The sequence below is a fragment of the Panthera leo genome, chromosome B1 (genome assembly GCF_018350215.1).
Source record: "Panthera leo isolate Ple1 chromosome B1, P.leo_Ple1_pat1.1, whole genome shotgun sequence".
NCBI classification, from domain to species: domain Eukaryota; kingdom Metazoa; phylum Chordata; class Mammalia; order Carnivora; family Felidae; genus Panthera; species Panthera leo.
The window spans coordinates 126250324-126266022 of NC_056682.1; the positions used below are offsets into that span (position 1 = coordinate 126250324).

At 34.9% G+C, this 15699-nt stretch overlaps 1 protein-coding gene across 11 annotated transcripts in view; it reads right to left on the bottom strand.

The window, feature by feature from the left end:
- Positions 1-15699, bottom strand: part of PDLIM5 (PDZ and LIM domain 5) — a 219392-nt gene that overhangs the window by 90852 nt on the left and 112841 nt on the right. For 5 of the 11 annotated variants that reach the window (XM_042935862.1, XM_042935861.1, XM_042935865.1 and 2 more), the window contains 2 exons: positions 7840-7882; positions 5834-6252 (listed from right to left, as the gene is read on the bottom strand). In XM_042935862.1, the coding sequence (XP_042791796.1) occupies positions 5834-6252; positions 7840-7882 (462 nt within the window). Of the gene's footprint in view, positions 1-5833; positions 6253-7839; positions 7883-12200; positions 12878-15699 lie in introns of those variants that run through there. The other 6 variants (XM_042935867.1, XM_042935866.1, XM_042935873.1 and 3 more) reach the window with 3 other exon arrangements.

Sequence of the window (15699 nt, forward strand, 5' to 3'; positions counted from 1 at the left end):
AACTAACTGGAATTAAAATAAAAACCTAAAAGCCAAAGAGTTATCTTGAATCGTGTATTATAAAGAAATAATATGCTAGCCTATTTGATGTTTTCTCTTATTTTTTAAAAATATGATTATAGGGGCACCTGGGTAGCTCAGTCAGTTAATCATCTGACTTCAGCTTAGGTCATGATCTCCCTGTTCGTGAAATTGAGCCCCGCATCAGGCTCTATGCTGACAGCTCAGAGCCTGGAGCCTCCTTCAGATTCTCTGTCTCCCTCTCTCTCTGCCCCTTCCTTGCCCATGCTCTCTCTCTCCCTCTCTCTCTCTCTCTCTCTCTCTCTCTCTCAAATATATAAACATTAAAAATTTTTTTTAATAAAAATGTGATTATAATAGAAAATATAGGCAGCATACTGGATCACCCAATTTTCATAATCTCCTCTGTCATTACCACCACTCTTACTGACAAGCAAATCCCAGTAAGTTCAGAACAGATTTGTAGGAACCCATACTTTTGTATTATCAGTTACCTACTTATTGCTCAGAAAGGCATGTCTGATATGATCTAGTAAAGGCACTACATTAATAACATCTGAAGAAGAAAAACCTCAAAACATAATTAATTCACACAGACTATTAACCATACAATCATTAAAAACAAGTATATTTCTATTCTATTATAAAGACTGAAGTATAAACTCTACATAGTTTTCGAAAACACTGTTGAATCAATCCTTCTGCCATGAAGTTTAGTCAGAGTAACTAGTAATTCATTTTGAACATAGTGACAAAAACTGCCTACCAGTTTTAATACCAACACTGGCAGTTAGCTGTATTTGCTACAGATATATCAAAGTCAGCTTCATAAACTCAACAGAGGGCTGAGTTTCACTGAATAGGGGTGGGATGCCAGAGGTAAGCTGATCTCAATATTTACAGATACTTACTCTTCTCTAGCCACAATGCAAAGCATTCTTTCCTCTGCGTTACTATTTTAAATAGCAGGTAAGTAGTTTTTCAAAATAACCTCCCCTGAACTGAATTTTAGACATATATTTAAACCTTTTAAAGTTTAGGGGAAAAGTTTTATATTAACATGAAGTTGGGAGAGAAACATTCTATGGTGTAGTGAGTTGCGGCAGGTATAGACTTGACTGGTTTCAACCTAAAGATGCCAATTTGTGTATATCGAATAAATATTTTCACTTATTTCAGATAATGTGCCCAAGAGGAATGGCCCATGATATACTGCAACAGCTTTTGTGCCAATGTGACCATGAGAAGACCAGGCTTCTCACCCTGGCTAAGCTGCCCACCTCCCCTGTGCCCTGAACAATGTGCAATCTACAGAAGCCTCTTTCCTCCACAGTGGAATGGACTACAATTTCCCATTCTTTCAGACTCCTTCTATAGGCATATGTTTAATATATTTGAAGGCACTCTGCAAACCATACAAACAGATTTGTTGTCGGGGTAGATCCCCTAACTGCTTGTTTAAAAAGAAAGTACTATCAAACCCAACTGTAGGTCAGGCATATCACTCATCCAGACTGTCCCAACCCATTTAAAAACAAACACCAGTTCAAAGTAACAAATAAGCCAGGGTCACAGTCAGATGATGCACAGGAAGGCACAGTAAACTGGCTTCAAAAACCCTAGGCTTGAATCTTAAATTACTTACAAGCTGCATGACATGAGAAAATTAAGTAACCTGTCAGGATTCAATTAAATTGAACTAAATCACATAGGGAATTGAGAAACACCTAGAATAGTGCACAGCAATCCCTAATAAATTAACGAATTTACATATTTAACCTAAATGCTTAAATTTATTTCTCCAAGGCCCAGTTTTTGCCCTTTACAAAGCAAATTGTTTGTTACACTGGAATTTAGTAACTAGTCAAAATCCTTGTGTGTAAGAATTTAAGTAATAAATTAGGGTTTGAGGATGTTTCACTAGTATGCTGATACACTATATTCCTATGTGTATATAACATGGAACTAATTATTCAATTAGTGGGACCACAGCCACACTGGAACAAAGGTTCTAGTAATTTGATTGTTAATTCTCTTGAATGTGTCTAAGATAGTTAAATATTCCATATTTCCCATTCTAATCTACAACGTAGATAAATTTCAGCACATGCTCAGAATAATCGTAACACGAAATTAATTTAAGTCCTTATCTAATGTGATTTTTATCTATTTTAAGGCTATTAATCCCCAGCCAGTTTACCATCAATACCAACAGACACAAAAGCATGGTTTTAAAGTACACCACCATGATGCCCAATGTCTATGTCGACTACCTGTGACATTTAATAAGTCAGTAACTATCTCTCTTAACCAATTTCAAAGGTATGTATAAACTTTCTATTATGCAGTGGCACACAACAGTACACAGAAAAGTCTAAAACTGTCAGCAACGTTGTTTAAAAAATAAAAACGGTTCTTAGAGACTTTACCTGGGAAACACTGGTTTGTTATATGAATTTGGAAACCAACTCAGTTTTATATATGCTATTCACTGGTGGTACATCTGTTTATGATTTCTCTTGTATCTTTCTCTTTATCTTCTAATAGTCTCAACCCACACAAATTACATTCCCCAAGCATTATCTCTTGTAAACCACTACACAGCAAACCCCACATATATTTTATGACAAAAGTTAAACACGACTACTTTTTACCATAAAGCAATTCACTACAACATAGCGATGCAAACCAAACTTATTGAAAACACTAAATATGGTTCTTCTAAATGACAGCTATTTTGCAAAATGTAACTCAATTTTGCAAAAATCGGACACATTCATGCTATTTACTCATATATAAATCACCATATTTCCTCTCCAGTAATGTGGATACTAACTTTGTCACTTGTGTTTTCTGTAAAGAGAAAAGCATTTAAAAATATTACTACCGTACCATTATATTTTGTATCTTCCAAGGCCAAGTTCTTCAAAATAACACATTGGAACTGTTAGAAGAAATTGATTGCAGTCCAACAAAATTGAAATTAATAAAGGATACATGAAAGACTTACCTCTTTAAAGCAGTGGCACATTATAATGCAAGGGCACATGGAAAGCGAAAAGGTAAATTACTTAAACTGCTTGATGCAAAATAGCTTTCCTTCTGCTTTGGAATATAAAGTCCCATTTTGCTCTAAGTAGAGTAAGTGGGGAAAGGAGTTAGGAAAATAGCAAGTCCAGTAATTTGTATATGTAGAAGAAAGATTAAAAATTTCCTAAAGGGCCCTGTTCATTATTATCTATAAGAAGGAACAAGAATACTTACACAGTATTGTTAAGAAATATTCTAAAACTATCAGCATAATTATAGACCTCATACTTTACAATGAATAACTATTTCTCAGTAATAATGCATAATGAAGACATACTCTTTTTGTGTCTTATGTTTACTAATCCTATATAAATTTGGGTGAGATGCCTATCAAATTGGCATATGAGCCAGTTACTTTAAATCACTTAAGGACTAATAATCTTTCTGCTTTGAGGAAAAAGACAACTTACAAATTTAGCTTTATACCCTTCTGAACTCTTTAAATTTTTGGTTCCTGTAATGTATTATTTTTAAAATAAAAAGTAATTAATAAAAAAGTAACAACTCTCAACTTTGAAAGGGTTTTTTTGCATACCTTTTGTAATATTATAAAAACATGAAAAAATTACTAATCACATAATTACTAAATAGTCTGACAATGATTTCAGAAAAAACAGTTTGATTCCTGATGAAGGAAATGCACTCGTCAACGCACCTCTGCAAAATGACTCATCATTGACTAGTAAAGTGTCTGATCTATTTTTTTGATTTCTCTAATCTAAATGTAGTGAGAGAAATGGCACGGCAAATGTGTCGTAGAATTTCACAGACACCACAGGCACTCTGTTTTCAGGTGATCCAGTTTTATTGTCCAACATCTGGTCATTTGAAATCGAGCTGTTTTAAAATATACCCAGTTTGCAAACACAAAGCTGTAACTTGCTTGCTAATGATGCCAAATATGTGATAACCCCTTTTCTCCTGAATCTTGCACAGACCTAGACACAGGCACAGGCTCGGCAATCACATGTCCATTGATTAAAAAGCCATCCCCGAGGCCCTACGACTACACTACTGTCTACAGTTTCATTTTGAAAATAATAAGCTATAAATCATTTTAAGTTTAATCATCCAAGCTGTAGTTATAAAACAAAACTTTAAGCTTCATATTCATAGTTCCATGTTTTAAATGAAGTACCCACTTCCATAACCTCAATTTACTTTTACCTCTACAAGTTTCCATTCAGAAGACGATCTTATAAAATTTCAAGTTTTGTTAGTAAGGAGAAAATATGTTTGTTCAGACACTTCTTCCAGGGGACTTTTATATACTGAAACTGGAATTTCATCAACATAGCAAACTTCTGCCCTGAGTTTTCTATGGGGCCAACAATTTGACAGGCTGCATCTTTCTTTCCAGAATATCTACTCTGATTAAAATCTGCTGTCTGAAAAGAGACATACAAAAAAAAAAAAAAAAAAAAAAATACAACCCAACACTACGTACTATTTCTTTTCCTCAAATAAAAGAAGAAATAACTTGCTTTGAAGGACCCTAGTTTTACTCATATGTATGTCAAAACTTTAAAAAGCCACCCACAACCACAAAACCGTATGTTGGGACCAGTAGCTGTTCTTCCAGACCTCCTGCTCTTTCTCTCAGCAGCAGCCTTGGAGATCTGCCACCTTCCATTTCAAAGCCCCAAGGTTGCCATGGCAGCAGTGCTACAGACAGCACAGCCCCTTCATTACACGAATTAACATTCGGAAGGGATTACCTCAGAAAGGACCTATCCACGCAATTATTTTAATTATACTTCCCTGGGAACTGGCATTGGTAAAAACCATCATGCATGCAGATGATTTCCCTTTTAAAGCACGTTTTTGTCACAATAAATCTGATCAAAATGATTTTACACAAATGACTTTGGCTTCAAGTATGGTCACTGAATTCCAAAAAGACTAAAATGACCATCTAGAGATGGAGGCTGCTGAAAATGGACTTCAATCTTTTAAAAAATACCTCAAAAAGGGAAAAATCACAAGGAATGGAATTTTTAAAACTTCCACTGACATTATGTATTTAGTTTAGTACCCACTTCTGTAAATCCATTCATTTTAGAAAAACCTTTACAATGAAAATATTCCCTACTTTGCTTCTGATGTTTGTGATGCATCCTTTGATGTTATTGTTCTACCATTACTGTTTGCTTTTACAGACTAAATTCTAGCCTAAGCTTATCTGAAAAGAATGTTGCTGGCTATCCGACCTAAGCTAATGCATCATACATAGACATGAGTCAAAACTAAATTTGTTTTCTGTCTTAAGACTACTTCCCAAGAAAAAAAGCTTTTCAAACTCCTCACTTCCTCTCTCCTTAGGGTGAGATACATAAGCTGACACAACTTTAACCAGTCTGTTTAAACTTTTGGTGACTAATAAAAGGACGGAAAAATTGAGAAAGAAAGATTCAAGCTCTGCCTTGCATTATAAGTGCCAGCTGCTCCTTGTTATGCCAGGACTTGGAGAAAGAGTTACAGAGCATGTTACATGGTTCATAACATATCAAAATGCATATTTAGGTTTTGGTTAACCTATAATTGCCTTGCAGAAAGTGCTGTACATATATAATATAAAGCTACATGTTAATGAAGCAAATGAAACTTCATCTCCGTTCCTTCAAAGAACAGCTGATTGGGGGCGGGGGGATATAGATTATTTCCTGGAAACTGCCTGAAAGAAGAGTTTGGATAAGAGCAGAAAGCACCCTTGGCCACCTACCCATTTTGCTGTTTACTGTCACCCTGGGATCCTCTTCTCTGCCCCTCTGCTAGCTCCTGAGCAGTCTCGGAACACACGCTGGTGACTGTGGGCTGCCGTGGGACATTAACTGCAGGTTTACCAGCGCTCAGTGCAGACGAATGCTGGTCAGCACTAAGATTGGCATTAGCATGCAGTCCAGATGCAGCGAATGAGGGAGGAGTGACAGCAGCCATGGGTGGAGGGGAAGCGTGTGATGAAGTGGTCGCATGGGGTGGGGTGAAGGCAGACGATGGTGACGGGATGGATGTGACTTTTGGTGAAGACACAGAACCAAAGGGTCGTGGTGCCTTATTGTAGGCCGTGTTGGTTGTGGAAGTGACTTTGGACACAGCAGGAGATGGAATGGGCACAGGTTTAACTACTTCTTTAGGTTCTCCCTATGTGAAATAAAAATAAACACACACAAAAACACACCATATACATGCAAGATAGATTCACTGAAAAGAACACACAGCTGGTTTTTAAAAAGACAAACACAATCGTGTTAGCAGCCCAAACTTTACATGTTTCTAGATAAAAACAATGAGCATAACATGCATGCCAACTGGTCCCAACATGCGTAACATGATGCACACGATGAGTATATTTTTTATAAAAATGAAATAAGTTTCAAAATATTTAGGAACTCAGAGCAGGACACTATCAAAAAGACTAAACACGTCATCATACGTGTCAATATACACTTTAAATTTTCCAAAAGGAAAAAATTTAAATACCCCACAATAAACAAAATATTGCCAAAGGAAACATTTATTTTAAAATATCCAGAGTCTTAATTATAATTTCATCTTTTAAAAATGTTCACTCTCCAGAGTATAGATTTTTGACTCATGAGGAAACTGCAGCACATTTTTAAGTGTTCAATTTTTTTAGTATGCTAAAATGGAAGAACAAAGACCATTTTCATCTAACTCAGAAATGTGCACATTCTGATGAATCATTGTGAATGAATATATTACTTAAAAGAAAAATGTCAACAATCCACCTGTTTCTCTCTCTGGAATGTTTTGAGATATTATTTGGAGATAGAATAAAATTCTTTCCCTTTTCCAAAATAAATAGTTAATAGTTACATGAGGAAAAAAATGATCTTAGATGTTTCTTCATTGCCGTTTCTCAAAGAAAAATTAACTACTAAGAAAGGTCAATTCCTCCCAAAATGTTAATTTGTATTTGCAAATCCCTATTCGAAAGAAAGTGTAAAGTTAAAAAAAAAAAAAAAAAAACAAGTTAAGTTTCTATGACATTCATAAATAAATACCTACTCATCCTACCATCCCAAAAGAAAAAACAATCGATTTTTTAAAAAACTTACAATGTGGCTCTATTATATTTAAAAAAAATAAGTAATAATCTAAATTAATCTTTTAGAAATAATAAAGCTAATTGAGGGGGGAAAGTAACTTAATGTCTCAGCACATCAATATAAAGAATTCAATAAAAAGGACAAGTGAAATAAAGGGGAAAACCCCCCAAAAGTATAAACCAGCTGTATGCGAATAATGGTTTGGGACATTTTGAGGATATATATGAGAGAAAAAAGGTACTTGCCAATAACCTAATCCAAAATACTCTAAAAATGCAATTAAAAATCTATTAATATTACTAATAAAATGTTATTAAAGACTTGTGATACTGATTTTCAGTATACATTTACTTTCTTTAAATTATGTGACTTAAGATAGGCAAATTAAAAGTGAACGTGGATGTAAGAAATGTGAACATAAGTTACTGATAATATATGGCCCTGGAAATCATGCTTTAATAATATAGGTACAATTACAGACTCTAATTATGTGTTGATTTCCATCCCTCCGCCCCCAAATCTTTAAAGGAAAAGAACTGTGAGGAAAATTATACTGAAACTATAAATTGTCACTATGGCCTGAGACAGGAAATGGAAATAACAGTGATCCAGGAAGGACTATCAAGTGGTACTTAGCGATATTAGATGAGAAACATACCTTTTGAACGGGGACTGGCTCAGGCTTGGGTGTAGCAGAGGCCCTGAAGAGAAAAAAAAAAGAAAGAAAAAGGGGGAAAAAAAACCACATAAATTTTTGCAAACATCTAGTTAATGGAATTTTTATTAGTATATACCTTAACATACCATCAGAATTTATAGCTTCATAATTCATAATCTTGACTATTCATAATCTACTAATTAACTCATGTAACTCAAAATGCTGCAAGTACCAACATCCTTAAACACTAAGCATTCGTTAGTTCTCTACTTACTCAAATGAGGAAAGACAAACACCAATCATGTTTCCTAATGCATCCGTGTTTAAGCTTTCAAGTAAGGTTATTCCCCACCCAAAAGGGAAAAGTATAATAAACATGACTTTCTCATCCCTGGGAAGTTGAAATACCTTATCTGAACCTCTGTCTCCAATAGTACCTGCCTTTTCTCCTACCTAACATCCATGAATACGTCCACAGGATATCGGGTCTCTACGAAGATACTGAATAAATTCTGGTTGAACTCGGTCACTAAATGAGTATTTATTTTGTATTTATATTCTTACGTGTTTATGCAAGTTAATATTTGATACAGTAAAACTAAACTGTAAGTTCTTCCATTAGGCTATAATTTCAGTGAAGAAATGACCATGCCCCATTTGTGTGTCTATATCAGCACTGTGCCTGGCATGTAACAGGTCATCAGTAATGAGTGTGAAAAGGAGAGAACAAGGAAAGAAGGACAAAAATCCATGCATAGAACCTACTTCAAAATTCAAATGAACTATTTTCGATATATGCTTTTTCGTATTATTATTGTCATTTTGATTAGCACGGACTAACAGTAACAATAATTGACTTAGAACAATTATCTCATATAATCATGACAAATTAACCAAAGTAGCAACTATCATTATCCCCATTTTTCAGATGAGGTATTTCAAAGTTTACAGTAAGTAAATTATATAGGATAGAACTTATATATACTTATTATATATTGCAATATACGAGTTGTAGTCAAGGATAACTAAATGATCGGGAAAGCTAATAACTTAAAGGCTATTTACCCAGTCTTTTTTTTTTTAACGTTTATTTATTTTTGAGACAGAGAGAGACAGAGCATGAATGGGGGAGGGTCAGAGAGAGAGGGAGACACAGAATCTGAAACAGGCTCCAGGCTCTGAGCAGTCAGCACAGAGCCTGACCCAGGGCTTGAACTCACGGACCGTGAGACCATGACCTGAGCCAAAGTCGGACGCTTAACCGACTGAGCCTCCCAGGCGCCCCATTTACCCAGTCTTAAAGTACATATTATGTTTAATAATACCAGAAGCAATGTGACTCTTCTTATAATACAAGACTATAGATAAGATATCAAGTACAAAATTCAAGAAATGTAACCATAGTAAGTAAATAAGTGACAACAATTTTAAGCTACAAACCATGAGGCTGTTTTAGTTACAGAGATAACAGGTAACTGATAAAAGAAGCTAGCACAGGATATTTGATCTCTATGACTATAACCTAATAATGAACTCCAATCAACATTTTTTAGCAGAAACTGAATTTTCCAATAACAACTAATTTGATTAGTTAGGGCAAGCACTGACTGAAAAATTGGCTAACCTAATGAGGCTACAATGGATGCTAACACTCGATTACTACAATATAGAATTATACTCTGTGAAGTTGCATAACTTTCCATGTGTACTCTCAAATAGACTCTCAAATTTCTTTTAGCTTATAGGGCTGTTATAATAAGCAAAGGAAACAAGTTCAAGTACAGAACAGTGGAATCTTCCTTTCATTGAAATTTCACAATAAGATGTAATCACAAAGGATCTACTTATTAAAACCACCCAAGATATTATTGGAAGCTTGCCATAATTGGATGGTTTCCTTTTTCATCTGGACACTTAAAGGTGCATGAAACTATTAGCAATCTAATAACAATTTATAGAAAAGAACATGATGTTTAACAGTCACCAAGTTTCCAAACAGAATAAAATACATATACCCTATGTCTATGAAAACAAACCTCTCAGTCTTTTCTAGGTGTTACTTCTTAACCAATGTTAGCAATAACAACAAGAATCTCAGAATGGCTAGTTTTCATTAATTTTGGAGTCCAACCTCTTTTTTGTTGAGAAAGCACAGAATAATAATGAGTCCTAAAATACTTAGTGGACTGAAGGTTCTAAAAAAATACTGCTTGAAATTTTGTATTCACAATAGAGCTTAAAATCTGAAACTTGAATGTCTGCCCTGCTTGCTTTCTGATAAAGTCTCACAAGTGCAATGACCCAAACTAAGACAAGCAGTCAGAAAAAAAATGGACAACACACCCTCAAAATTCTGAAATTGAGTCCATTACACATTAAAAGCACAAATATAATTTTGTAAATAAAAAACAGACTTACTCATAATGAAATGTCAAATAGTTGATACTAGATCCAATAGAAATTAGCTTCATGGGTTTTTATATATATAAATAACCTCAAATGAATCATAAAATCATCGAAACTGTATATTTCCTTAAAGTTACTCAATCACATGACAAATTTTATATAATTTTATATATTTTTAATTTATATATAAATGTTTAAGTATATTTATTTAATGTATTTAAGTGTAATTACATATTCGTGACACTAAAACTATTGTGGTGTGAGAAATTAGAATACACGACAAATGAAATCTGCAAAATTAATGAACAGCATTAGTACTACTTTAAAAAATCAAACTTTACAAATTATTACAAAATAAAAAAATAAACATATACCATCTTTTGCTCTCAGACGTGCTGAGATTTTTTTTTTAAATGTTAATACATCATGTTTGTGAGAATACATATTGCTGGGAGAACTATACACTATTAAAGCTCTCTTGAAAAATAATTCGGTGTTTATTTATAAAAAGCCTTGAAGACCACTCATGCCCTTTGAAACAATAATAGTCAATTTCTGGGAATCTATCATAAGGAAATAATCCGAAGTATGTAAAAGATTTTATGTATAAAGATATTAATTCCCTACAGGATAACTTATAATAATGAAAAATTGGAAACAACTGATTAAATAAACAACAACGAGGAAATGGTTAAGTGCAATATAACCATATGACGAAACATGCAATGATTAAAATCATTCTTTGAAAGAATCCTGAATTGCATGATAACATGCTAATTTCATGATGTTAAGTGATAAAAGGAAGATATAAAAGAACATATCCAGAATGGTCAGTGCATGGAAAAAAGGAGATGGAAACAGACTTAACATTTTAGTAGCGGCTCTATTTGTTTTTTTCTCTCGTGTGTGTTTTGTATGTACATTCTATGACAAGTAAGACTATTTCTCAAAGTATGTTTCACAGAAAGGTACTTTTCAAAACACAGAACAAGAAAGAGTTTCTGTTACTAAAGATATCTGGAAAACTTAAAGTTACATAATTGTGTTAGCCACAGAACTTCTCAGAGCCTTTAAAAAATTTGAGAGAGAGGGTATGAGTTGGGGACAGGCAGAGAAAGAGACAGAGAGAGAGAGAGAGAGAGAGAGACAGAGAGAGGGAGAGAGAGAGAGAGGGGGAGAGAGAGAGAGAGAGAGAGAGAGAGAGAGAATATCTGAAGCAGGCTCCAGGCTCTGAGCTGTCAGCACAGAGCCTGATGCGGGGCTCAAACTCACAGACCGTGAGATTCACGACCTGAGCTGAAGTCAGACGCTTAACCGACTAGGCCACCCAGGCGCCCCTTCAGAGCACTTAAATACCTAAAAAAGAAAACATTGCAGATTGTTGTTCATCTATCCCTTTGAACCATGGCATACTAATCTATTTAGAATACTCATTTATTTAGGAAAACTTTCTCAAGACTGGAGTTAGTGGAAAAACCCTCTAGGAAATGCTGTTTTAAAGAAACAGTAAAGAAAGTAAATCTCTGTAAGTCTGAAATGTTTAAGTCTCCTAGAAGCAGCTAAAATGAAGAAAAAGAAACATTATAATCCATACAATCCCCAAAATCTCTTGTCATACAGAGTATCTTCTTTATCTTCAACTTTATTAATAAGACACCCAGAGATTATGAGCATAATTTAAATCAGTGTTTAAGGGAGGAAAATCCCATTTCCTTCACCAAGCTGAAATATGTATTTCCTATATTCTCTGAGAAACTCCTCATATATGATAAGTAAAACTATTTCTCAAAACTAAGATTTTTAGTTATCTATCTTCACGTTAGACTGAGCATCTGCTGTTTTACTTTAGAAATGTCACACATTACTTAAAAAGTCAATCATTTTAAACAGACTTTTAAATAAAATACATAAGCAGTTTTTAAAACTGAGGTATAATTATTAAAAATCATTCCTACATTTTTTTCTCTTCAAATCCTAGGAAATATGCAGTGAGATGATATATCTCCCTTTCGACCACAGTGATCATCACAAGTGCCTTCAGTGGAGTGTGTGCTTCAATCCAGCAGAGATTCTGGCAATGGCTCAGTGCCATGGGCTCAACAATAGGCTTATTGTTCTCTCTTCTGTTAGTGCAAAGCCACTGTACAGGAGTAAGCCATGATGGTGAGAGACTAGTGCCTTGGCCCAGTACTATCCCTCAGCTCAAGGAATTCAGAGAACAAAGCCATCAGTGTGGCTATAACAATCTATTTTGAAAGTTGACTGATTTTTTAAGAGCAGTATCCAAAATAAAAAATCTCTGATGCACTGCAAACAGTTTCAGAACTTCTGGCCAAACAGTTGAAAGGAATTCTATGACATAATGAATTTTGTTAGAAACTAGAATTGTGTGATGCCCTGGTTACAATAATGTATAGGAAAAATAAAGCCATAAATAAGCAATAGCTCTATCAAGGATTAGATTCAAAGGTGTGGAAACTGGGTGCGGCTCTGATAAACCCAAAACAAACAACTGCCACTTGATAATTACTTCCATCAAATAAAACTGCATCTTATGTACACCCAATGAATAGTGTTATATTTAAGTTGTATTTTTAATGATTTAATGCATTGTTCTAATATTGCTTTACAAAATAATGTGCTTTGAGTTAATGAAGTCGCCAATGAATGTTCACACTGCTATTTAAGAATGAGGAATTAAGCAACAGAACTAAACTGATAAAGATTATTCACATTACTCATTATGTCTTGGTGACTCCTTCAACCATATCTAATATACTTAACTCATAAACAATCATACCAAAAACAGGAGGATTTTTAGTTCCTCTTCTGTGAGATGAGCTCTATCTAAGTTTCCCACAGCATGGCCATCTTTGGGCTCACTGACCTCAAGACCCATAAACACTAGGGTACATCATTAATCACTTTAATTGCAAAGTTGTCAATTTGCAATAACAAAGCAACTCCAGAGGGGAAAAAGTGAGCACTCAAGTGTGCAGAGAGATGTCTCCTTAAACAATTTCCCCATATTTTATTGTGTACTTCCAGTCTATTCTATTGCAAACTCAAACCTTAAACATTTAAATCACTTATGGCAAGGTATCAGTGCTTTTCTCTAAAGGATGTGGGAATACATAGAGATTAAATTTTCTATAAATAAAAGTACAAAAAAGTTAGGTATCAGTATACCATAATATCTTTTAGCTTATATAAAAGATTGTGCTCACATGCACTCATATACACAGTCTCACTTCCAATTTCTCTCTCACCCTGCATCTTCTCTATCTTACCATGGGAACTAACAGAGTACATGTCTTCCCCTAGCAAGGAAGAAAGAACCCAAAGCTGGACGGATTCTAAACAGTGAGAGGCAGAAGGTAGGAAGACAGAGGTAAGGGAATTGCTTTAGAGCCCCTCTGCTTGGGTTTGGCTTGAAACTGGGTATGGCTCTGATAAATCCAGAACAAGCAATTGCCACTTGATAATTACTTCCATATGGAAGGATGAGGTTTTTGTTGTAAAATCCTTCTGAGATGGTCATAGATGGGGTTTGAGAAGAAATTTTCATCAACCAATTCTAAACCAAGCCAGAGAAAGACAGAGTGAGGGAGCAAGGTAGTAAAGGACCCACATGGTTACACTATTTGGGAGCAGGGCGGGGCTGCGGTCTGGAAGACACAATAAAGGAGAGAGCACTAGGCTAAACTTAAAATGATAAAGTATTTCCCATTATACAAATAATGACAGCATCAGCAAGCATTACATTACATTAACATTTACTGGGACCTTACTAGGAGCTCAATACTGAATTAAAGGCCTTACATACAGTACATTAAGTTTCAGAAATAAAGTCCAGAAGTGTTAAATAATTTAGACTGCTAATGCCAAGATTAATGCCAATGTCCACATTTTCCTTCCTCTATTATATCCATCTCACCCAGAAGGAGCCAACGAATTAACAAATATTTCTTCTTCTCACAGTATGCTGCTTTATTTTTTATGGTTGAAGTTCACAAATTCAATGTTATTAAGATCTTCATAAATGCAAACTGAATACTGATCAATTTGAATAACTAGTTTTGGTGACAGTTTTGTATGTCACTTGATTGACATCTTGCACTTAAGACATACTTTCATCTGTCCAGTCATCAATAGTTATGAAGCTATAGGCACTGTTCCAATTGTTGGGAATATAGTGATAAACAAGTCAAAGAAGGTCCCTGCCTGGAATCTACATTCTAATGAAGGAGGCAGATAGCAAGATAGTTTCATATAGTGACAAATGCAAAATTTCACATTATTCTACTTGATTCTAGATGGAAGAAATTTATTTTTTACTCAACATTTATTTCCACAAGAACATTTTTAACAGGGAAAGTTTTGTCTGTCCATTGTACCTCATTTCCACACTCAAAATAACCTCAGAATCATTTTTTAAAAACTGCATTTTTCTAACTAGTATTTATAAAATAACTTCTACCAAAAAGACTGTTAAAGACTGTGTAACATTTTAGATGTGTTTTGAGTTTATGTATTTATTTTTTAATGAGAAATTTTTATTTTAATATTTGTTTTTTTGAGAGAGAGAAAGAGTGCAAGCAGGGGAAGGGGAGAGAGAGAGAGAGACAGACAAAGAGACACAGAATCTGAAGCAGTCTCCAGGCTCTGAGCTATCAGCACAGAGCCTGACATGGAGCTCAAACTCACAAACTATGAGATCATGTCCTGGGCAGAAGTCGGATGCTTAACCGTCTGAGCCACCCAGGTGCCCTGACGCATTCGAGTTTAAATAAAAGGAATTTTCAAAGTTCGGGATAGTATGTTCTTATTATAGGTAAAATTCTTTTATAGTGTAAATACTATTTCAACAGAAGTTTAAAAATTTTTTTTAATGTTTTTATTTATTTTTTTAAGACAGAGAGAGAGCATGAGTGGGGATGGGGCAGAGAGAGAGGGAGAAACAGAATCTGAGGCAGGCTCCAGGCTCTGAGCTGTCAGCACAGAGCCCGACACAGGGCTTGAACTCACAAACTGTGAGATCGTGACCTGAGCCAAAGTCAGACGCTCAACCGACTGAGCCATCCAGGCGCCCCTATTTCAACAGAAGTTTTAAATAAAGAATCTATTTTATATTGCCCATTAAGAAATGGCTAACTTTACTGTAAAGTGCTAGATGGTTGATACTAAATTTAACTACATAGCTCTGTTATCAGAGCAAGAAGGATGATGCAAATATAATTGAATGAACGTGCCTGTGTGCCAATAAAATTTTATTCATATAAACAGGCATGGGCAAGGGGCTAAATTTGGCCAACCTCTGGTTTAGATCACTTCGATGGTTTTGATTATAACAAACTTTCTAGGAAATAATCCTACATGACCACAGCTCTTTTGGACTCTGAGCCTCACAATCATGCTGCCTTAAAAAAAAATAATCCTAATCACAATTTGTTC